The sequence below is a fragment of the Zerene cesonia genome, chromosome 20 (assembly GCF_012273895.1).
Source record: "Zerene cesonia ecotype Mississippi chromosome 20, Zerene_cesonia_1.1, whole genome shotgun sequence".
NCBI lineage: Eukaryota > Metazoa > Arthropoda > Insecta > Lepidoptera > Pieridae > Zerene > Zerene cesonia.
In genome coordinates, this window is record NC_052121.1 from 6,595,430 (window position 1) to 6,620,275 (window position 24,846).

A 24,846-nucleotide genomic window follows, 5' to 3' on the forward strand; every position below is an offset into this window, starting at 1 on the left:
AAATACCTATATATTACAGTAAGTATATACAAATATTATCAGAGATTCTAAAACAAATAATTGAGCACTAAATGAATACAAATATTTAATATAAGCTCTGTTCTGGCATTTAAGCGAATTCTTTTGCTGTATGGATTCATGTATCGATTGATTTTTTTCAAATATCGTTCTTACGCTACCAAATGTCTGAACTGCTTTGCCAATTAGTCATTAAAATTGCGACATTACTTTTAAATTATATAGATTGACACATTCCCCGCGACCACAAAAAATAGGCTTGTAATTATTTCTTATCATGATGCGTCTTGCATTCGCCATTTGAACGACACCCATATACCTCGTACCTACAGATGCTATCTTCTCCTGATATTTAATGAATTCTTTCAACCATGATACGTATCATGTTGTAGCAAAGGAATTATTACGTAGATTGCGTTAGCCCATCGTACTAAATATCTCGTGATAATTTGGGAAAATAGTAAATATTAATTTTAGTTCATTTTTTCTATTTTAATTTCAAGTTAATTAATCAGAAATGTAATAAAATTAAAATGGTATCTACAGCGTCTATTATGAAGTTATATTATTTGCTACGAAACAATTTTTACTACGAGTAAAGTTTGATCGGCGCACCCGTAGCCGGTGTTTTGGCAGACTTACAAATTTGGCGTAGGACTTCAAGTATGAAGATTTACTTATAGTAAAAAACATGCATTTTACGTATTTTGTCACAGGTAAGTTTTGTGTTATAATTGTTTTCAATGAAACCAAGTGTATATTGTTAGGTAGGGGGTAATTAGCGAGGAAGGGTTTGTTAGAGAGTAGCGGATGGTGCGGGGGTGGCCGGGTCGGGCGCGGAGGCGTGCGGAGGCCGGTGGGCGTGCTCGCGGGGCGGCCGCTCGCGGCGAGCACGTGGCGCGCGCTCACGTGGTGGTGCTGAGCGCGATCCCGCGTCCACCATGCGGCTCGTATGAATAATTGTATACCGAGTGAATGAATCGATGCGGAGGCGCGAGCGGCGGGGAGGCGGGCGGCGGCGCTCGCTGCGTGGAGGGGTGCGCCGCGCCGCGGCAGTCTTGTGCCGGTAGTCGGTAGTGTAACCGAGCGACTACGGGAGCCGTCCCCGCCGCGTCGTCGCTCGCTCGTAGTCGTAGTGCGCCCGTCGGCCCGCCCCACGCCGCTGGCGCTTTTTCCATGGAAACCCAAAATCAGGATGTGGCCAACAGCCCCGGCGAGGTGCCCAACGACCCGGGGTACGTGTCTGTATCCAGCTTATAGTTATTGTGGAGTTCTCTTCCGCCGGTTACCGCATCTAAACATCCCGTTTGTATTGCAGGAAGATGTTCGTCGGAGGGCTAAGCTGGCAGACTAGTCCAGGTACGCAAGTCGCCGGCTGAACTTCCGTGTCCACTACGGAAGTGCAAGCATCCAATGCATATGTCGATGACGACGGAGTTGAATTAAAGCGTTTACTTAATTAACGGAAGAGCTTCTCTCGATACGCAAAAAGTAAAATAGTTTGCGCTTTCAGTGACAAAAATCACATTTGCATTTTATAAACACCGGTAAAAGTTTGGTAATCAGCTGATCGGATGCGCGTCAAACTTTTTGACTGTGCGTGTGGGTTATGTTGTGTATGCTGGAAGGCTATGATCAAAAGTTAGAGTTTTGATTGTATTTGGCTTATCGTAAGTGATATGCGTGCTGTAATTCTGTAAAGATGTCAAGGTGTAACAGCAGTCAGGTGTCCGATGGCGGCCATACCGGATGCGCGCGCAGGCTCAGTTGCCATTCCATTTTGTTTCATAGAATAACTTCAAACGAAACTGATCTTTATGTATTAAGGGCTCTGGTGAAAAATTCTGTGCAATATTTTTTATTACCGGCTCATATTCTAAACAGTTTTCAAAACATAACCTGAAAATTTTGGAGATATTAACGTTGCTTGATTAAAATTTAATTAACACTACACTTTTATTCCTAAAAATATTTCTAAATTGCTTTATTAACTATTTGCAATTATTGAAGACCTTGTTGTCTTTATATTTAAACGATAACTTAGAATAGCTGGTGATTAAGTCAATTAATAAATATCCGTATTATGATAGTTTATCGGAATGAGTAAACATGTTTATGAGCACAATAAAAATAAAGCGTTTGAATTCTATCGGAATGTTTTATTTCATCGGGAATAGAAATTGTAACACTTTGTTGGTAATTATACAAGTAGAGTCGCAAAAGGTCCCATGCGCGTGCGCGAGTGATGTGCCGCCCGCGGTATTGGGTCGTGCGCCCACGCTGCACTTTGATCCCTACGTCTATGCCAATTCTTCAGATTCGCGATGTATCAATACATAACTGATAGGAAAATAAAAGATTATCTCATATGACCTGTTTATTCGATAGTATTACTCTAACTTGCTATTATTTCAAATACCCACAATCAGCCGCATAACGCATCTAATAATAGGAATCCTAATTTCTGTTAACAATATATGATTGTCACCGTTTAAATGATAAATGTGAATAGGCTAAAAATAATTTCAGTTGAACACTGAACAAATTGTAGATTCGAGCTCAGTGAACTCTGACGTATTTGCGTTTATACAGGTATGCTCTGTGATAAGATAATTAAATATTATTCATTCCGTGCTCATATAACTCGAGGTTTTCGTGGAGACAGATAAAAACTAAAAAAAAAGCAAGAACTGGTCTAATAGCCCTAGTTACTTAAAACTAAGCAAAGCAGTACGCAATAAAAAAAAAAATAGACAGTATTTCTGCTCAAAAAATTTCAAATTATAACATCGTCATTGGAGATTTTATGAGAGGGACGACGTATGACGAACTTATTTCTTTTCAATTGACATTATTACCAGATAATATTGTACCTACGGAGAAAAAAAAATCGAGATAATAGATAACAAATATGTATAGGTGTGAGAAACGCATCATAATCATGTACGTTCTTACAATTTTGTAATTTTTCTTATGATATCATCTCGGTGGTAAGGGACATGATTTGCATGCAAATAAACATAATAGAGATGTGTGTATTTCAACAAAGTATAGCATTGCGGAACGAGCAAGGTTAGCAATGTTCACTGTTTAAATAAGTAGGTAACACATTACAAGTGTTTCAAGAATAAGTTTTGTTTGGTTAGACAAAAGGTTGAGTTCCATTATCTGGCTCACTTCGCGCGCCTGACATATCATTGACACGCCGGCTCAAGATTTACGTTGTCCGACTTAACGTTACAGAAATAAACACGGCAGAATATTAGTGTCGATTTTATTTCTATAGATTTACTGTACACATGGTAAATTATCAAGTGCGCCTGATATAGTCGGAAAGGGAAATTAACAATTTACCTAATTACATGTTCTATAAACACCTATGAAATTTATTATACTTCCCGTGACCTCATGTCACATGTTAGGTTTATAATATAATCGTATGGTTTTTAACTAATATATACTGCATAATGTCGATATGATTTCTAATTTTAAAAGAATAGCGTACCTACATAAAACTTATTTATCTTTTGTTGAAATCACGCTATCTGAAGTCTTAATATTTCGCTTAGCGAAGGGTTCAGACCAAATTTTGCTGGACTTTTTGAAAATTCTATCCAATATGCATTTTTCAGGTTTTATTCCCTTTGTGTGTGAAAATCGTATGGGAAATTTATAAACCGATTTACGTCTTCCTTCTATGTCACGAATTCATAAATGCATGAATAAATAAAAGAAAGATAATACGCGAACGATATTGATACGTTTGTCTCTCAGAACTCTGTATGTAAGATTTTTTTCCTGTCTCGCTAGGTGACAGCAGGATTTTACTTTTATTTTGGTTTCGGTTAAAACATATTTTACGACATAGTTGCGACATGGAGCCCGCTGTTGACAGACTATTTCAGTAGATATGTGTTATTATTGGTTACTCGCGTGAATATCTATTTATAGGTTTACCTCAGAGATTTATTGTGGCGTAGTAATGGTGCGGTATACTGATGAATACTGTGAAATATTGCCCGATAGAGGAATAGTTAAATGGTGTAAAATACGTTTGCGATTCGTCTATATTTTAAATCCACAAAAACGGTCGTGACTTAATGACGATAGACGTAACATTTGATAGAAGTTTCTGGCAACGTTCAGATGAAACGTATCGCTTCTACAGTTTACTGCTTTAGTATTCCTTGTGAATAATTCAAGTATTCATTTTTGAGAGACCGAGTGTCGTAATGCAAATAATAGATGTGTCTTTTTTGCACTTGATATAGGTACGTGTCAGGATTTCCTTAACGAGGGTTTCACGATAAAGTTTCCCAATACTGATATTATTATTTTACACCGGTTTTTACGTTAAATACCGTTATTCCAAACTCGGAAAATAATACATAGCACGAAATAATCCCAACCTAATGGATTTATAGAATATATAAATAGCCGACAATATGTGTACAGCGTATACTTTTGTAAAATAATGCAAGTTTTTATATAAACAGGGTTAACCGCGGTATCACTCGCGTAGTACCCAGGTAAACTATAATCTATCTCTGTACCAAATTTCGTACAGATATGATAAGCTGTTTTCGCTGTTTTGAAACAATCGCCCATACATCCATACTTGCGTATAAAAAATTAGTAGAATGTTGCTAATATTATAAAGGTAAAATGGATGGCGGGGAACGTAATGCCCTCACCTAGTTCAATTTCCGTTGAGATATTTCTTCAAATTCATTAAAAATACAATTGATAACGTCAATAATAACTATCTAGATCTAGGATTCTCAAGTTGTCGTGAACTCATATACAGAAGCTGCAATTTCAAAATCATTTTTTGCATTGTCTTTTCACTATATTATTACTGTTCAAAAATTTAATGCAATTTCATAGTTAAACGTGAAGTTGTTGTATAAACATTAAGACGCCAGTCGCTAACAAAATTTACATTAAACAACACAAACGTAATTATGCATGTCTATGACGTTCGCTTTCTGTTAAGGATAAAGACAGATTTATTGAACGTCTCAAACTATTTTAATTGACCATTTGCAAAGCTTGCCAAACTCTCAACACCCCTGAATAATATATAGTAAGTCCTAAATGACCCACTGGTTAAATAGATAATAAATCGTGTGATATGATGTGTGTTTTATTAGCTGCATATGCAAGTATGTGTATTGCATCAAACAAAACTCAAATATAGATATGGTTTCCATCTATTTTGGAACGAAAGAAACTATAAAGTTATTAAACAGGAAGTGAGCTAAATAAACGCGACTATTTATTTTATATCGGCAAGAAATAAGCACTTAATATTCCGTCCCATTTGGCTGCCGGCACGTTGAGGAGGAAAAGATTTAGCCTACGGTTGAAGAGGAAAGAGTATGCTCGCAAAGACCGCATTACTGCCAATCGTACCATAATCCTCTTTTACAAAACGAATGATAGTCTTATTTAAACAGTCTCGGGTCGACTGCGACGATGATTCTTTTTATATAAATCTATTTATATACTTACTGTTTTTAATTAATAAGATTATGGATACATAGAAACATGTAACAGAATAAGTGCATCAGAAATATAGTTGTCGCAAAAGATAAATATGACGACGTAAAATGAATGACTTTTAAGAATTGTATAGCAAGATTGTTTCTGCTCTACAACCCAATTCGTTTATACTGCTCAGTAACTAACATTTCAGCGATATTTTAGATACCTCCATATTCATGAAGTCGAAAGCTTTTACATAATTCAATCGTACAAATAAAAACGTTTTATTGCCTGCTTATTAAGTAGGTTTTCTTATTTATTGTTTCACACATTTAGAATGTGGAAAAGTATGTTAATACTGGACGTTAAATAAATTTGCTTCACAACATCCGTACGCAAGTCAATTTATTTCCATACGTAAATCCATTAAATCGATTATATCTAATGTGAATTTCCGTATCCTCTCTGGGGTATGGGGTAAACGCCTTAAGCATTTGTATTACTCATAGTTTTTCTTACGGTTTTTGTTCGTACCCACCAATAATCAAACACTGGTTTTCAAGGTTCTACGCTCACGTGTTTAGTTCCATACCGAGGTAGCGGTCAAACCAATTATAGGGAATATCGTAAGCTGAGTTGGAAATAGCGAATTGACATTTTAAATAATCAATTCCCTCCGCATAGTGCGTTTGTAGCGGTGCAGGGTGTAAAGATTCAGATATATTATAGCCATATATTGTCTCCGCTCCATACGTCAGTCGTACAAAATATTTCTACATTGCATAACTCTTGCAAGCCATACATTCAGACGCACATCTGGAAACGTTCGGTTCAGACGACACACGTTATTACGCTGTTGTCATTACTCATATGTCGCGCACACGACTTCACGCTGCCGACTCGCGTTACTTCTTTAGAGATGTCACATAACATGCCGGTGTTAATACACAAGAGACTCTGCAATCATGGGCGAAAAGCACACGCCGAGTATTCCCACTTTGAGCTTTATGTCGTTTAGATATACGTCACAGCCGAGAAGCGCATCTTCAAAAGACATGCTAATTGACGGCGGCGTCAAGCGACTATTAAAAGCAAAGTTTTTTTAAGTTGTATTTTGAACAGGTTGCTTGAAAACAATTCTATGATTTGTTAAACAGAATACATCAATGTATGTCGTATTGAATAAAGTATGTGACGCCTGAATTCTTTATCGGTATTATTTTGGAAGGTAATAAGCTTTATAACGTTAGGCTTTGCCCCAATGTTAAAAATATTTCATCAGTAAAAAAAGACGTTGTATAAAAATATAACAAAGTTATCGTTGATATCATTCCAAAACACCTATAACGAAAATACGTCTATTTTCATGGAAAATAATAAAATCTCTTTATCTAAAGCTAATATTTTTATAAACACATCTGGTTGCCCCTTCGCATTTTTATTTATGAGTCGCGATCTTTTCTATCAATCTTTGACCTTGACTGAGAATCAGTCTGATATCATAGGAACTTACGGAAAATTATTCTAATGTATGGCGTATGATTTTTGTATTTTTTGTGACAAGACGAGGAAAATAACATTGTTTTGTATCGTTTTTACGCATTACTATAATAATATTGTATAAGTTAATAGTTAATTTTTATTAGTTCATTTTCTTTGCCTTTTTCTATATTGAAGGTGTATAGGTTACAATCAAAATTAAGAAATTTTTATGCAGATGAGGATTTTATCGGATAGTATTACACATAAATTTTGCATACATAAAATATACTTTTCGGAAGTAATAACATGCTAGTATAAATATAATAATAACACACAATCTATTAATATTTAAGTTTAATATACAAATTAATAAAGAATAATCGTTACTTTTATGAAAAACCACGCGTTGTTTTATGAATGAAAATTACAGCGATTCTTATAACAATGGGTGCTACTGTATTGGCAAATGAATATTTGATAAATATGATGATCATCACTGCATTGTTCGCGTGTCATGCATTATTAATTAAAACTTTATTGAGTTCGATGCAGTCGAGAGTAATTACGTGATTTATATGAGTTTTCATGAATGTGTGTACCTTTCCTAAAATTATACATAGGTACCTAGTAGATACCAGTTATAGTAATCTGATTAATCCTCTAATCTGATTAATAGTCTAATGTTATGAGCGAAAATTTGTAAGAATGTGTTTTTCTTTCTAAATAAATGGTCTATAGTCTGCAATAGCACATAATAACTTTAACGCGGGTAGCACGCGCGTGACGCCGCGGGTTTGAGCTAATAAACATATTTTTCACTCAATGTCTACGATGTCTCAGAAACCGTCCATTTTATCAGGTAACGAAAAATGTTAAATAGTAATGTTTAATGACGCAATAACATTGTCGTGTTTGCTTATCTTACTTCAAAAATAAAAAAATGGTGTAATAAAAATAGTTAAATGTAATCATAGTTACGATATGATGAATCTACGCATGAATAAATATCTCGTTAATATAATTATAACGTGATTAATAAATGGAATCATTTACATTTGTTTCCAGTATGTTTGTACATACCACAGTAAAAATGTATGGATTTTATTAGAATGATATAGATAATTAAAGAGAAATATTACGTGTGTTATGAATTACAAAAAAACAAGCTATACGATACGGTTAAGAACGAAAAATTATTAAGTCCTGTAGGTAGTTAGATAATAGATATATATCTTCGTATGAAATTTCGTTGTAAATCGATGTTTAACCTTCATACAATCATTGGATTACTTCTCATACACCAATTAAAATGTTGGGCATGTCCTAGAAACACACCTGTAATTCGCTAACAGGGTTCCCAATTTCAAGTGAAAACTGAAAGTACTTGGATTGCTGCCAAAACACGTGTCGTGATAAGATCGGGAACATGAAATAAATACATTTATTTAATATGCATTTGAATTTAATTTGCATGGAATCATAAAACTATTAGCGAATTACTTTCGTATATGATAAAACGTCCGCTAATTGGCATGCGATGCATTTAGATGATAAACTGGATAGCCATCTTGTTAGTGTACTACTCTAGTTAGTTGAAAATGGATGTAACATTTTCAAGATAATTTATTTTTATGCAAAAACGCCTGACATTATATGAATAATGTAGCATAAGATTAAATTTACACAAACTATTGTCTCGTTTAGAAACGGTGATGCAATGTAAAGTTGATGCAATTTATACTTTTAAATCTTATCACATTTTTCCGAACAGCAGAATGTTTCCGATATTTATGAACTAAAGGAAAATATTGACAGCTAACATGACTTGCACTTGTATTTTTCAATACATTGTTGTTTCTTCGAGTGCATATTACTAATTTACGTAATCAAACGACAGACCTCGTTTGCTACGATGGGCGACCTTTGTGCTGCGCGCACGCACTGCACTGCTGGCCTATGATAGCCCGATGCACTAATCCACTTATTAACTGATACCGGGCCTCATACATAGATTCTTGTCACGTCACTGAACTTCGGTCCGCAATCTACGTTATTACGGGTCATAATTAGATCACGTCTATCTAAACACAATCATCAATGAGAAAATAAATCCATTGAATAAAACGGTTTATTATTTTAGCACACAAATTGCAAAGCTATTTTGTTAATATCTGATTGCGATGATTGCGAATAAACTTCATAGGTGCGATAAAAACACTTTAGTTGCAGCCGAAATTTTGCCTACGAAATACGGCGATAATGGCTTCGCGTAATAACTTTATTGCACAAAAATGTTTTCTGGCCTTTTTGGCACGTTCATACGTATGCAAAAATGAAGTTTAAAAAAGCCTGAATCTATTTACTCCGCGTTGACATTTCTGTTCTGCGAAGTGTTTCGTGCCAATAAAACATTTCGATCGCATTATGAACACATACAATATGCATATAAGTATTTGGTGGATGATTTCGTTGGTGTTCATATAGAAATGTTTAAGCTAAAATAACCGTAATATCTTAAACTAAAATACAAGCAATTGATACAATTTTTAATATTCTTCCTTTATAATGTAATAAACAACTGGATGATCTTAAATAAACATTCACAATTATACGTACTTAACAAAGTCTTATATTTTACTGAATATATAGGTATTTATAACAACCCACGCCGTTACATTATATAACGTTTGAAAATGACAATCCAAGAGTTACTAGAAGATTTAGTATGAAAATTGCAGCCCACAATAAATTATTTTTATTAGTTATTACAGCCATTATGATTAATAATACGGCAATTGATTGTAATTAATGTCTTAAATAAACAGTAATATATCAGAGCTAGAACTATATCTCAAGGCAAGTGCTAAAATAAATTGTCATATTGTAATTCTATAATTAAAGTGTGAAGAGTCGAACTACTTCAAAAATAGCTATTTGTGTGACACCGTAAATCTCAGTTACGACGAAAGTTAGCGTGTAAATCATTAGTCCACGCGCTACTAAACGGTACATTGAATTTTATTGCATTGTATACTAATAAAATTATACCAAATTACTTATAAACTAATTGACAATAAATTAGATTTATTTCTCACAACCACTTTAGTTCTTCGCTAAAATTGAGTTTTACAGGGAACTCGTAAAAAGTGATACAGTGTGGGAGCAGCGCTATATTGAATTATTTCTGAAAGAGATTATATTGGAAAATTTATAATTTCTACTTCTTTCTTTACTTGATTAATTTTTCAATCTTATATTATTGAGTGCATCTTGTTCATGTTATACCAAGAAAGGTAGGAAACTATAACGGTGAAGGAATTTGATATATTTCTTCGAATTGTTACTAAGTTATTTATTTTTATAACAGACACAATTTTAATTTATAGGTGCATATGTAGCATTGTATGTAGTACTTAAAGATGTACTAAGAATTAAAACAACCATTAATAAAATATAAAACACAATACTTGGTTGTTTTTCATCAGATATTGGGTGGAAAAAAAGGATTTTTGTAACGACATTTTGCGTCATTGAAGTGAATAACGTCATGCGATATGAATAGAAGGAGGCAATCCATAGAGTTGCATTGTGCGACCTTGACCCGATGTTAAAACGTATGCGTTTTAATGTTCCTGTACCGCGAATAAATTAAACGAACATGTACAGACAGCATAACCATTTACTGTACATAAATAAAGTTTAAATTCATTAAACCTCTGTTTGTTCTAACATCCTATGCATTGCGAAAACCTACGTCCTTATCTTAGAAACATCTATCTTAGCAGCTTAGTAACAAACAATTTATATACAATAACTAGAAAAATTATCATATCATTACGTATGAGTAGTTGCAGTACTATAATTGTATTTATTGCAATAATTAAACAATTTTGAAAATATCTGAGTTGAATGAAATCTATTGTAGGTAACCTAACCTAACCTAACAATAATAAATTACAAATTTCATGCACATGTTAATAAAATGGATAGCAATGTTCACTTTGCTCAGTGTCTACCGTATTCAGCATAACCAGATGTTATACCATCCTTTCACAACTCTATATATCAAATGCAGTCATAAAACAAATAGCATCTATAAATTATACAGCACATGTAATAATGCTAAACAATATCCTATTTCTATTTCTAACGTGCCAATAAAATGTAACTAAGCTCGAAACAAGCCGGTGTCCGGTGGTTTAAATTTATAATAACGTATTTCATCGGGTGCAGTGTTTAACGTTAAGTTAATTTAATAGAAGTGTACCGTATCGTAATGATATAAATCGCGAACGCAGCGGAGTACTAACAGCTAGTTTCCAATGAATGGGTCAGTAATCATCTGCATTTGAGGCCATTATCTCAATTGGCGAGCGCAATGAGCGGCCGACCTCCGCTGCCGGACACCGCACCCGCACGCGTCGCCGTATTGTCCGTTTGTTTGCTTCACAATTGCTTTTAATATAATGAATTACATGACAAATCGTTCTCGTTCGCACGGGCATTGTAGACGATTGCACTATTTCAGCGTCATTTCATATTTTTATTTTAAATTGAGCCTTTCTTTGTGATTCTAAATTCTCGTCACCAATTTGTATGCGTTCTAATTTTATGCAGGTATCGGGCGCTGCAGTTGGTAGAACTATTTCAGTTATTTTTGCATAAAAACGAGACACGTGATTGTAAATGATTAACAATCATTGTGCAATGTAGAGCTAGGTTGTTTGCTGCTTCTATATGTATTTACACGGGTCGTGTTATTCACCTTGCCAAGATATAGTATTTTATATTTTTCATAAAAAGTGCTAATATGAGATCTGTATACTAAAAATAAAAGCAAACATCGTGCGATAAATCTCGTTTCTATCGGAACCTTATCGGATACACAAAGTCGTACCAGTTAGGAAAAGTTGTGATAGTATCGTAGTGAGATAATACGTGAAATGATAAAAGATAAGCATTATACGTCAAACGGGACTAAACAATCGTACATTCTATATTATCTTCTGCATTGCGTAGTAATTAATACCTTTGATTGTGCAAGAATACGCGCAACACTGCGGCAAGCGATATTATGGCGTACGTTATAAATCTATCTGCGAGTGTTTAGTGAATTTTACATTTCCGTATGAGAACACATAATGCCTTTATTGCATTGTTGTTGAAGGGCATTGCAATAATTATCGTCTCTAATAGCATGTCACATGTTTTTAATGTTCCCGCTAACTGATGAGATTATTGCTATGGCAAAATACTTGACTCATATTTCTAGTAGCATATCTTTAGGCGCGCTCAAATATCATTCCATATGATTGCAATGAAATCATATTTATATCATAATTATAATCTTATAGAATTATTACGAAAATGACAAATGGTCACGATAGAGATAGAAACGATAGCAAATAGTAATAATAATTAACATTATTTTCATAGAACAATTTAAAAATTGTAATTTATGAGTGCTTCGGTTCGTATCTTACTGAGTAATAAATTTTATTACTTTCAAGTTATCATTTTCATCTAAACAAACCTGTTTAGTTTACGTAGAACTCTGACCCACTGGGTATCTAATCCGTGACCACAAAGAATATTAAGAAAAGATAAAAGCCACCCAGGGGTAATAAAGAAATTTTGTTCAAATTTGTAGTATTAAAAAGGTCAAGGATCAGAGAATACAGATGTTTGAATATAAGTTTAAAATCTTTATGTTTAATTGACCAAAATATATATACATAGTTTACATAGTTTAATAGTTTACTGGAGAAAAATTGTTTAATTTTGCTATTTATTAAAGACGATTAAACGTTACATAAAACGTGTGTCCTTTTTTTGGTTTTTCTGTACTTTCCTGACTGTTTTAATAAAGTTAATCTTCAAAAACGTAGATATGTAATATGTATTGAGTCATATGTACGGCTTCTCTAGTTTAATAAGAAGGTATCTATGATACTATTTAGGTAATACCTTTCACCCTTTTGAAATGATTGCAGTATGTCTCCGCCATTTTTAAGCCGTCATACCTCCGTAATACCTTCGATATTGCGTTTTCGAATCATGCTTTGAAAACCTGAAGAAAATCTGAAAATCATACAGTATACATATTTTTTACCTTTAATAATATATTTTTTATTACTCAACATAACGTGTGAAAAACTAAATAAATCATCTTTTACAGGTAATTTCATCCATCTTAGAATTAACGCAAATGGTAATAAAAAAGCAGAAACTTATTAGTAATTACATATTGAATTGCGTAGCTCGATGAACAATTTAATTTCTTCACTATTGTTTCCGTAATGAGTGTTCCGTATAAAGAATACCGATTAGTACCCAATTGCTATATAACTGTGTGTTATAGAGGTGTATTCATAGATACAAAAATGTATTGGTTTCATAGATTTTTATTTACCGTAGGTACCGATTAGCGGTTTTTAGTGTTTTATTTTTAATTTTACATTGACGTAGCATTGTAACGCAGTCCCCTAAATATAACTAACACCTATATGTATAAGCCACTATAGCGTCCTCCTATATGCAGAGGCAACCAGAGACAACCCCGAATTATCACTGAGTACTAGCAATGAACAGTGAGCATGTTAGATGTAAGTTACACCGTAAGCAGATCACAGAGTAATGTTGCGATAATATACCTACCTTATATTATAAGAACAATCACCTGTATTAAGAATAAATTACACGTTAGATTCACGGAGAAAAATATTTTTCCCAGGGTTACGCAAGCGGTAGTTGTGGTGGAGCACCTTAGTTGCCATCTTCCAGTTTGGTAAGTGAGGCACTCCATTTGTACAGTCTGCCCGTCGTGATTCCGGAGAGAAATATTTTGTCGATTGTACCGCTCGTGCCCTGTTAACACAGCTTCTTGACACGAACAGAATAAGTGCGGAACATCACGCATAAATAGATCTTTCCCGGGAACCACCGGAAGCATATCTCACATGTAGACTAGTCGCTTGAGACCCACACTGAGCTTTATAGTTTAGCGTCTAACGTCGATGTCACGCTATGCATGATTACAATAAGAGCACGACTAGTTCATTTTAATATTATTTAGTTAGTTTATTTTATCTTGTTGTGTATTCTAGATTTTATGCACATTATTTTAAACTTTATCACACTTAATTATAAGATTTTAAATCTTCTTGTCTGTGTCGAGTAGATTGATATTTAAGTAATTGTGTTAGAACGTAAATTGTGTTAAAATTTAAGGGATCATCAATGTTATCTTGGAAGGTGCAGGAAGGGTTTTAGCCAGTGAACCTGAGCGCAAGGTAACTGATCCATGTAATGAAAGTCTGCGGGCGGAGGCCCCTGTCTTACGTCCCAACCACTTTATGCATATATAATACGGACGCGTATATGTTTGAGATTGTACAATCTTTTCCTCCTCTAATCTCTCATTCCGATTCTTACGGGAAAAAGGTAGTTTGTGCGTAAAATTACGTTTGTGAACGTTAACAATGAGTTTGTTTCAGTAAACGAGGGTAGTCTTTTAGGTACAGCGAGGGACCGAAGTAGCTAGTTAATGCTATCCGAATCGTATTTATATGCGGACGTCGTACAAGGCGCATACGCCGGCAGACGACACTCGCTCCTAATCCGATTATGTGTAACAAAATGCTACGCGCAACCGCTCGCCTCGGCCAGATCTCGCCTACGACCACGAGACAAGTTTGTACAGCATGCTACATAATACCCTGGTATTACATTTTTTACGTAAACAGATACGATATTCTTACGTTTTGTATTATATTCAAAGTTTTATATTTTTTACATGTATTTGACAGTAAAAAGAAAAAAAAATATGTTAAATGATAACGAAAGGTCTATATTGATAAAACGGATTAAAGTCGGTATACGATGACTAGCTTTATAATTACTCTAAGACATAATCGATATATGTAGGATAAACTATTTGATATTTTGTACTATAGTATTGTACTTCAGTTTTAACACATTTAATGAATACAATAGAATAACATTTTTGTGTTTTATGTCAAAAGGGGTAGAATACTTAAAACCATCAATATTGTATACGAAACGATGTAATGAAAATCAGCCAAATAAATATTACATAAAATCGAGCTGAGAATCGTCTTCACAACTTAAGCGAGTAAAAAAACGATTGTCGATCCTGCGGAGGGAAATGTTAGGGGGAGTTCAGAATTTTCGTGTAATCGTATTACGTGACAAAATGTTATGTCACTTTGACCCACCTAATCTCTCACATTAAATTTAACACAATTTGACTACGACCCTTAAATCGATGTCATATTTCATAACTAGTTTTGAAGACTTCGCATTTAGTTTAAGTACTTTCACATCAAAACGCTCAACTTACTCATTTTAATTGAAAATTAACTGAGGCAATATTCTAAAAATGAATAGGGGAAAATGTATCTACCCTCTCCTACATGAGAGTGGATTTTGACTTAATATGTTCATTTCTTGTAATGTTTCAATATTGAAATGCTGTTACTATAGAAGCTGACTGAACTAAATACTAAAAGTTTCAATTGAATCGAAAACGCTTATTTATTTATAGCGTTTTATTAAAAAGTACTTAAGGAAATCGAGATAGAAAGTTTTTTTGAAATTAAATGGTTCCGATATATCTTGAAAAAACTACGCAGCATTGTATACTTTTGTAATTTGTGAAGAATTTGTAGAGAGAACTTAAATATAGATAATCAGTCAAGTCGGATATTACAGAGCAACTGCACAAAAAAACAGTCACACACCCAATTTATAACCGTGTCAATCGTTGCTTAATCGTATATTTTTATCATATTTTGTTATTACAGCGGCAACAGAAATACGTCATCACTGAATATATATATATATATAATCTCTGATAATTTACTATTTTTTAATTAATTCATGATTAGCGTTTTATTCATATTAGCCTAAACGAAAGCGACAAGTGCTCTGGGTCTAACTATCATGGTACATGAGTGTCATATCATACACAGACGGTTGGTCGGACAGACAGACAGACGGTCAGATAAGTCTTATTAATGGGGTTATATCATAGTAATAAAACAGCGTCCAAATAAACCTACGTGTAACTTGTTGCAAGAAAATGTCCCATTACTATTCATAAGCAAACTTGAAACGACGTTCAAATGAATAGCAAACTCAGTCGATTATGTAGAGTGCGTCAAGAAGGCGATTGATAGTACAGACATATGACGATGGATGGCTTGGATGATGGATAACATCGCCCACTTGATAACAGATTACCTTATTGTTCTAAATTTAAACTTTGAATATATGGAACAAACAAATGTGACCCACATTTGTTTAGAAAAAGGTTTTTACGAAAGTTTTTTTTTTGAGCAACGTGGGTTAGGATGGACTGTAATATTGTAAATTTAAAAAAAAAATTAGTAACCGCTAGAAATTACGATAAACGAAATAAACAAAGTAAAATATAGTATAAATTAGTACCAAAACGTTAAAATCATGTAGTAACCACCCAAGAAGCAGTACTACCAATAGTATAATTATAATAATTGTATATAAAAAAAATTATGATACGGAAATTTTGTCCCACCCTTAATTCAATTTTTCTAGAACGGACTGTTTCCAAACTGCATTTTCCTAACATAACCTTTCAAGTCATTTATACTTTAAAAAAAAATTCGCACCTAATTACAACTTTGTTGTGTACATTTCAAAATGTTTTCCTAAAAGCCCATTTTTTTCATTACGTACAGTTTTACAGCTACGAGTATATAAATTACAGTATTTTAATAATTTCGTTACCATATAATCCGCCAGTAAAAAGTAATACCAATTACAAAACCATTGTGACAAAGCACGTTACACATATAGTATTTATATTATAGTATTTTATCATGTATGGATAATGGATATACTATGAAATTTATTCAAAATTCTTTATCCTAACTAAGACATTCTTTTAATAGCCGTTCTGGTAATTTATCCTTAGTGGACAGCCAGTTTCCACATCAAAACACACAACGAAATGAAAGGGAGATATGAGATTAACTTTAATGCGAGATTATCTTAATACGACACAGTTCTCCAACTGCGTTGATAGGATGTTGTACACACGTGTACATTGCACATGTAGATATATTATTTAGTATTTGATGTTTGTGTATATAAATGCATCAAAAGTAATGGTATAATTGTAAAAATACCATTCGTTTCATTGTATTTTGACCAAAAGAAAATGCTATAAGAAATGTAGATGTATGATATATGTATGTATGAATGTAGACGACCAGTGTATACGGAATTAAGAGGACGAGTAATCTAAAAAACGATCAAAATAAAAAAGAAATTACTCTCATAAAAGCAACAATTAAAGTACAATGTTTCAACTAAGAATGGGATCGCCATGTTGGCATTTTGTGACGTCATAGCTGTTAATTCAAACCCATGAACAATCTGATTGAACCAATAGCGTTTGTATTCAAATTTAAAGTAATAGCCAGTTTAGAATAATAATAGAATAGTTATTGATATGCAACGAGGATTTTTAATTAAATCGTATTTAAAAAATGACATTGACACAAAAAGGTCACAGATGTTCCTATTCTTCGCTGAATCGCATAGTAATAAATTTTAATTCATCAAAGGGTTCAGTTTTATAGAAGATAGATAGAAAGCTGGAAATAAAGCGCAGTCACATGTCGACATTAAAAGTCAGTTAAATACGAAAAGGCAAAGTAAATGAAATTACAAAAGCTAGAAGCGTTAAAGTGCAAACGTAATAACATGTGGTTTCGGCTGCACGTTAAAAATTAGATTGTCCTAGCTAACTAGCGTCCGCAGAGTCCGACAAAAACCGGTAACAACTAAATTAACAGACTGTCCACTTCCGTGACAGGAAAGCAACACTTAAATTGCATATTCTGTTACTTCAATACTTCAGACGGGGAATAATTTGTTATGCGTCATAGCTAATACCAATTCGTCTTCGTTATCTGAGTATGAGATAGAACTGAAAGTGACGGGAGTGCGGTCCACGTAATAATTACGGCTGAAATAACTGGATGCGTATGTTTCATCTGTTAACGTCGAAGGAATACTGAGTTATTTGTGGCCGGTAAAATTAATTGATTTTTCAAGGGATTACTATTTTGTTTTATAATATATGGGCGCTTAATGGTCATGTTAAGATTTCTAATTAGTTTTTATTAGATTTTAATTGTTTATTTTTGTTCAGTTTGTGGATTTTAGTAATTATTACGAACGAAGCCATCGAACCTCAATGATTTAGTTAATTTGGGTTGAATTCAGATGAATCGTTTTGAATTTTAACCAGTTCAAGAAATCAGAGTTTTAAGTACTTGTCGTTAGCCTGAAAAAAGCTGTGCTGAGAACCTCGGACTTCAAAATTAATAAGTCGGGGTTCGAGATCGGGCTAGCGTACAGGAAATAAATTTTTTTTTCAATTTATGTAAATTTAAAAGTGTACTTAAAAGGGCCTCCCGTGCAGCCCACGGGAAGTACCTAGTTTTAAATAAAAAGAATCATCAAAATCACTTCACTCAGTTGTGAGGTAACTAAGCCAAAAAAATGCAAAGGTGGCTCAGTGGTGAGAACCTCGGACTTCAAAAATCGATAAGTCGGGGTTCGAGACCGGGCGAGCGTGCAGGAAATAAATTGATTTTTCAATTTATCTGCACATGTAGATAACATCACCACTGCTCACGGTGAAGGGAAACATCGTGAGGAAACCGGCATGTCCGAGAATCAAAAGTTCGACGACATGTGACATCTGCCAACCCGCACTTGGCCAGCGTGGTGGATTATGGCCTGATCCCTCATAGGAGGCCTGTGTCCCAGCAGTGGGAACATATATGGGCTGATGATGATGAAGCCAAAAAAAAAAAAATTATTTTGTGATAACCTCGGTTTTTTGAAGTCAGTAAAAAACAATAAAAGCAACTGTTTAAAATCCGTTATTTAAAAATACAAAAATATGTTTTAATATAAAAACTATAAAAAGTTATTTGTATAAAAGTCCTGTTTATCGAATCAGATTGATGTTTTGTTTAGCTAAAGTTTGTTTAACAAAGAGTATAAATGCGTTGTGTACGTAAACAGTAATCAATGCTCGTATGCTATCCATCACTATTCGAACTGTACCAGCATGAAATACGCACCATTATACACTTTCGACTGTATCCAGAGAAACAGTTGACAAGCGACGCACAAATGAAAACTGAATTTTATGAATGATATAAATGGTTAAGATTCTATCGGGTGAGTATTCATATTCAAATTCACTCTCGTTTAAGATAACAAGTCGTTACACCTTTGGTTTTTGCCTACTGGAAATTCAATTATACTTGCATTTAAAAGTAAATTTGTGTCCTGAGTAATGATTAGAAAGGAACGGCGCAGATAGATTTTGATGTGTTTAAGTGATCGAATACAGTCTAATCAATCGATTGAGATCGAATAACTCTGTACGACTTCTAAGCAAAAGCGTTTAATAGGCGCGAAAGTTTCAAATGAGATTCTATCTTGTTGCAGATAGATTCCACGTGAAGAACTATTGCTTAACAGTTGCAACATATTCATGTTAGGGAAATAGTCAAAATAATCTGTCGTCTTGACGGCGACACAGTTCATCGTCATTTGATAAGACGTATGTTTGAGTGCCTTAGATAAGAACTTGTGTTGACACTACAACAAAATCTGATGGTTAAAAAATCAGGATGTCGCCGCGATAATAGATTGCGTTATCAAGAAATAAACTCGAATTTCTTTAACGTCGGTTCTGATTTTAAGATATATAGAGAATGTGGGAGCGTTGTAATTCATATCTTCAAGGTTCAAACTTACAAGGCTTTTGATAGAACATGTTATTGATTTGCTAAATAAAATAATAAAGCACATTCGCATCGCATTTGATACTTTATATTTATAATTACAATTTTATGTATTGAGTGATCAAGTTAATATTTTATATACTTCATTTCGTCTTAAAAGAAAAATATTAGATCGATACTTTATATTAAATATTTAAGTCATTATTTGATATTGTTTTTTATTCAAAATAACATTGCTGTTCCCGTTTTTGCAGATTTTGCTTTAATTAATTAATTGTTACTGATTAAACGGTCTTGTATAAATTTGGTAACAGGTATTTAAATGGATTATAGATTACGAAATGTTACTCAAATCCTTAAGATAATATGGATTATTTTTGGGATTAATTCGTAAACGTTTTTCAGTACGTACTAATAAATTATAACAAACATTGTAACCAAGACACATGTCACAACACACATCGTTAACTGTGACAATAAAATAATAATGTGATGTTGATGTTCTGCTGAGAAACATGCTCTAATTATTTTAAGATATGAAGAACGGATTTTCGTTATTTATTGACCGCTCAAAATTTAGCATTACAAGAATTTCCGCATACTTTCTGGAAATAATAATAATGGTATCTTCTTAGAGAATGTATGTTATTGTATTCCTACAAAACGCGCTTTTCGAATTCGTCTTGTTAAAACATTCATATTTAAAGAGGATCTTATTCATGAAAATAGTCTTTTTCACAATGTCCACGACCGCGGGATTATTCTCTTATAAGCATTCTACTTGCCAACGCATAATAGTTGCCTTATGATAATGGAGCGACTCGAAAGACGCGAAATCTCCAAGAATGAAATGGATACAAGGGTCAGCGCAGCTGGTATGTGTTATTCAAATGTACATAGGAGCATGAATAAATTAGATGCAATATCAATGCCAGATAACGGCAGTAATTGCCCTATAAAGACACGAAACGATGTCACAACGACTAGAAAACGCAATTATGTTCGCGAGCATGCTCTCACGAATATAACGCTGGCTATAAATATTTTTCCTCGTCTTTATTGCCGACATCCCTTCAGACTTTAGGGCGAAAGATCGATTGTACAGTTTGTAAGACACTTAGAGCTTAGCAAAAAGGTGGGCATATTTACTGCTTATACTTTACCGAAGATTTACGACACAAAATTGGTTGACAAAGATTTACGGCTTACACAACACGAGATTTACTAACGTGAATCTAACTATTATTTTAATATCGGTGTAAACGACCACGAATATTTCAAGTACATAAATAAATTGCAAAATATGATTTAAACTGGGAATATTTTAAAGGAAACCGGGAGAGAAATACAAAAAAAAAATCTGAAAGAAAATTAAGTAATGCCCGTCCATGAGTCATCACGAATCGAATGGTCCGGAAGTATTCTTGTAGCCAAATGGGTAGCAATATGGATTCTCGAAAGTGCTTTCAGAAAATAGGATGGGAGATCATAAAGCGCCTTCTCTTCATACGAAAGTAACTCAAAAATCGGGCCTACAAAACTTGGGCTCGATTTGGTTCTATGAATAAATTCAATGAAATGCTTTCTATGGATACATATAAAATGGTAGATAGTGATAGATATAGATAGATAAGCTTATTCAGTTTCAATTTACCCTGAAAGTTATTTTAAATAGCACGTTAGGTTTTAATTTTATTTATAAAACGTACCTATATTCGAATGCTGTCGGAGTAGAGTTCAAATTTAAACCTTTTATAGGTCAAATTTGTCCCGAATGTTACATGAGAATTCAATCAGAACGGTAGTGTGCTTTAATCTTGGATCCGAATATATTTGTCCTAAGTGAAGAGTTCCGTCAAGTTGATATTCTGACACCGTGAAAGCCGAGGCCAGGAATACAAACTGGAGCACATTGAAATTTAGCAACTGTCTGTCGAGTCGTATTACAGACTTTGCTACTGTATTTATAAATAATCAGTTGGTGTTTCGAATCGTTGAGTTATAGGTATGCGTTAAAAAATAACTCTGGCCTGTGGTACGTCATTAACTAATGTGCCCAATAAAGGGCTCGGACTGGTGATGACAGATTGACACATGTCTTAATTTTGTATAGAGCTTTTGGTACAGCGCTGTTTAAATTCGTACATTAACCGTTCATCTTAAATTTAATGCGCGGTAGTTATCGGATGGTTGTTTTCTTTCATTTTAATACAGATTATTGTTTTCAAGTTTCTAAGAATGTCATCTCAGCCATTGTGAACATAAAAAACATATTGATTTAATTTTTCCCCTCTTAAGATATTTTTTAACATAAAATCTTGGTGCGCCTGAATTAAATTTTTCCTGTACTTATTTCTAAACTCGTATAACAATTTAATAAATGAAGTTGTACAAAAAATAAAAAAGAAAAAGTTTGAAAAATGATGTGAAATACAAACATGAAATAACCGAAATACCTAATATTTGTGAGTTCGTGTTTACTAAAATATATTTCTAAGATAGTATAGTATTACAATAGAGAATACCGAAAGATCAGCATATGTGCGTATAAACTGACATTAAAAACAAATTTTTGGCACACTTCCAGGGGATTGAAATATTGTTGCCATCTTCATGGTGAAGATAAGTGCTCTACCCTGCTGACATAAAGCCATAGTTTAGATGTAAAAATATTAAATACAATTTCGGATTATTTAAAAAGTTGATATAAATCAATAAAAAGGAAAGCGAGCGACAAATGTAGCGCTTACAGCACATTACTCTTGAATATCGTGTTTATGTGCTAAACATCTCATTATGCCTTCATATTCTAAACCATTGACATGATGGACGGTGGCGATACCATCACAGAAGCATTTAGCACGATTTCAACAAAGCTATAAATCTAGGAGCGCTTCCTGAATATAAATATTCAGCAGGCATGAATATAATGACGCTGGACGTACCGACGTTTGTATGTGATTGTTGGGACCGGCTTTTATTAATACAGCAGCGTTAGTCGCTTGATTTAGTACATACAGCGATGCTTTAAAATACATGTCTGTATTCAAAAATATTTATAATTTTGCTATATGCATATTTCTATGTTCTATGTGATCTGATAAATGAATTAGAACTAAACAAATTTAATAGATTTATCGTTCATTTCTCGACTCAGACCTTTAACATTGATCTTTGGGAGAGCAAGAATCGTTCCGGAAAGCGATCTAAAAATAAGCAACCCACTTTGATTGATGTTCAGCTTCATGCATGCTTGTTTTTGACATCTCGCTGTCAAGAAAAAGGAGCGCGAAGAGACATGCCCGCGGTAGTTTTTTTTTTGTTCGAACACGACACTGGGAGAGGTAGGTACCCGGTCACGTGAACTAATGAAGATTAGACGTTTTTGTTTGACAGGAAATATCGTCACGCTAAAGAGACATGTTTCTTTAACGTTATGTTTTTGTGACGATTGTGGTGAATCGGAGCGTCTCCACGTGTTCGTATGAAGTTGTTGCCAGGGGCAAATTTTATTCGATACTTTCACGCTGATGATTGAGTTAGAGTTTAGACGATTTGCGCAAGAACCTACGAGGCAATCTCCGGCCGCTTGATTCAGCCAAGCTTCCACAATAATTTCGTTACGTATAAATTGTTTAAGCGACAATAAAATTAATGTAGTCGCTCGTCAGAAGTCATTATTTCATTTTCCGCTTGGAATGAGATTATTTTTGCATATGCAATGATTTTGTTACATGGATACGCGTTCAGTATTATATTTTCGTACATTCGTAACACAAATAGAAATATGCAAACTAGTAATAACTGTTGTATGGATCTTTTGTAGTTTGTTTTATATCACAATTATTCGAATTGAAACATTATTGCAATTTTGAATAATTTTTATGACGTGGTAGTATATATATGATTATGAGTAAATAATTAGAGCATTTTTTACTGCACTACTGATGTTACTTTATTTCGGTATTAATGTTGAATATATATAAATTGATTTAAATTAATGACAATTATTACGGTATTTTATTTTTATAAATAGGTATTGCTTATAATAAATAAAAGGAACTAAATATGAAAACTCTGCATTCTACACTTTAATTATTTGTGGTAGTAACAGATAAAACTTTATGAACAGTAGTTAAAGACGCCTATAAAATTCCTATTAAATTACTGTAAGCTTACTCTTATCGAATGCTTGTAGATGTAATGTTGTCGACGGCAACGTGTCAAATGTCTACTCGACCGCCTCGTAGCGACCGCAATAGAATGCAATGCAAATCAAAGTAACCGGACCAGTTTGCTCATCAGAAACTTTAATCTAAATCAGCCTTATAGCGAACGTCTTACAGTTGAAAATAGCGTGCAGAATTCTATTTATTCAATGGGAACATTTCATTTGTTTCCGTAAAGGTACGACCACACGTGCCGTCTTAATCACATGCATCAGCAAAGAGCAGTTTTCACGAGCGAGTGGAAAACCTTAACATGAGGAAACCTTTTCAAAGTTTCTTCTTTGGTTTTGTAGGCATGGCTTTAACGTTTCGCATCCCAAGTTTGACAAAGTATCAAATGTTGGATTTTCTGTAATTAGAAACGCACGACTTAAACGTCAATGGCTCCGAGCTGTGACCGACTAAATAAACAGACTACGGGTAACATGAACTTTACGCGATATTTCCGTTTTCTGACATTTTTAAGTGTTAAACATATCGTCACGGATTTATACATTTCAAATACATGATGTTTCATTTAGCAGCTTTCTTTATATATTTGAAGTATTTATTTATAGTATATTATTATTTAAAGTGAGGTGCGTATAATGCAATATAAAAACGTAGTTGAACTAAAAATATTTTACCTCATGAGTCGTTTCAATGTTTTAGTTACCGCCATAAAATAAAGTACGTTAGTTAAAAGGCGGCGCGTACCAAAATTATCGCAATTTACTGGCCTCAGGTGGCTCAGCATTTTGAAGAGAGCGCGTGAAATTAGAGGATTACGTTTCTTTCCTGTAAGATAATAAGTG

General features: G+C 33.8%; 1 protein-coding gene across 6 annotated transcripts in view; it reads left to right on the forward strand.

Moving 5' to 3' along the window:
- The first annotated feature begins 938 nt into the window (after window positions 1-938).
- The window catches only part of LOC119835109 (RNA-binding protein Musashi homolog Rbp6), a 382,679-nt gene continuing 358,771 nt past the window's right edge, over window positions 939-24,846 (forward strand). Inside the window, exons 1-2 of one of the 6 annotated variants that reach the window (XM_038359748.1) lie at window positions 939-1,259; window positions 1,337-1,377. In XM_038359748.1, the coding sequence (XP_038215676.1) occupies window positions 1,195-1,259; window positions 1,337-1,377 (106 nt within the window). In that variant the 5' untranslated portion in view covers window positions 939-1,194. The remainder of the gene's footprint in view (window positions 1,260-1,336; window positions 1,378-24,846) is intronic. The other 5 variants (XM_038359746.1, XM_038359744.1, XM_038359745.1 and 2 more) reach the window with 5 other exon arrangements.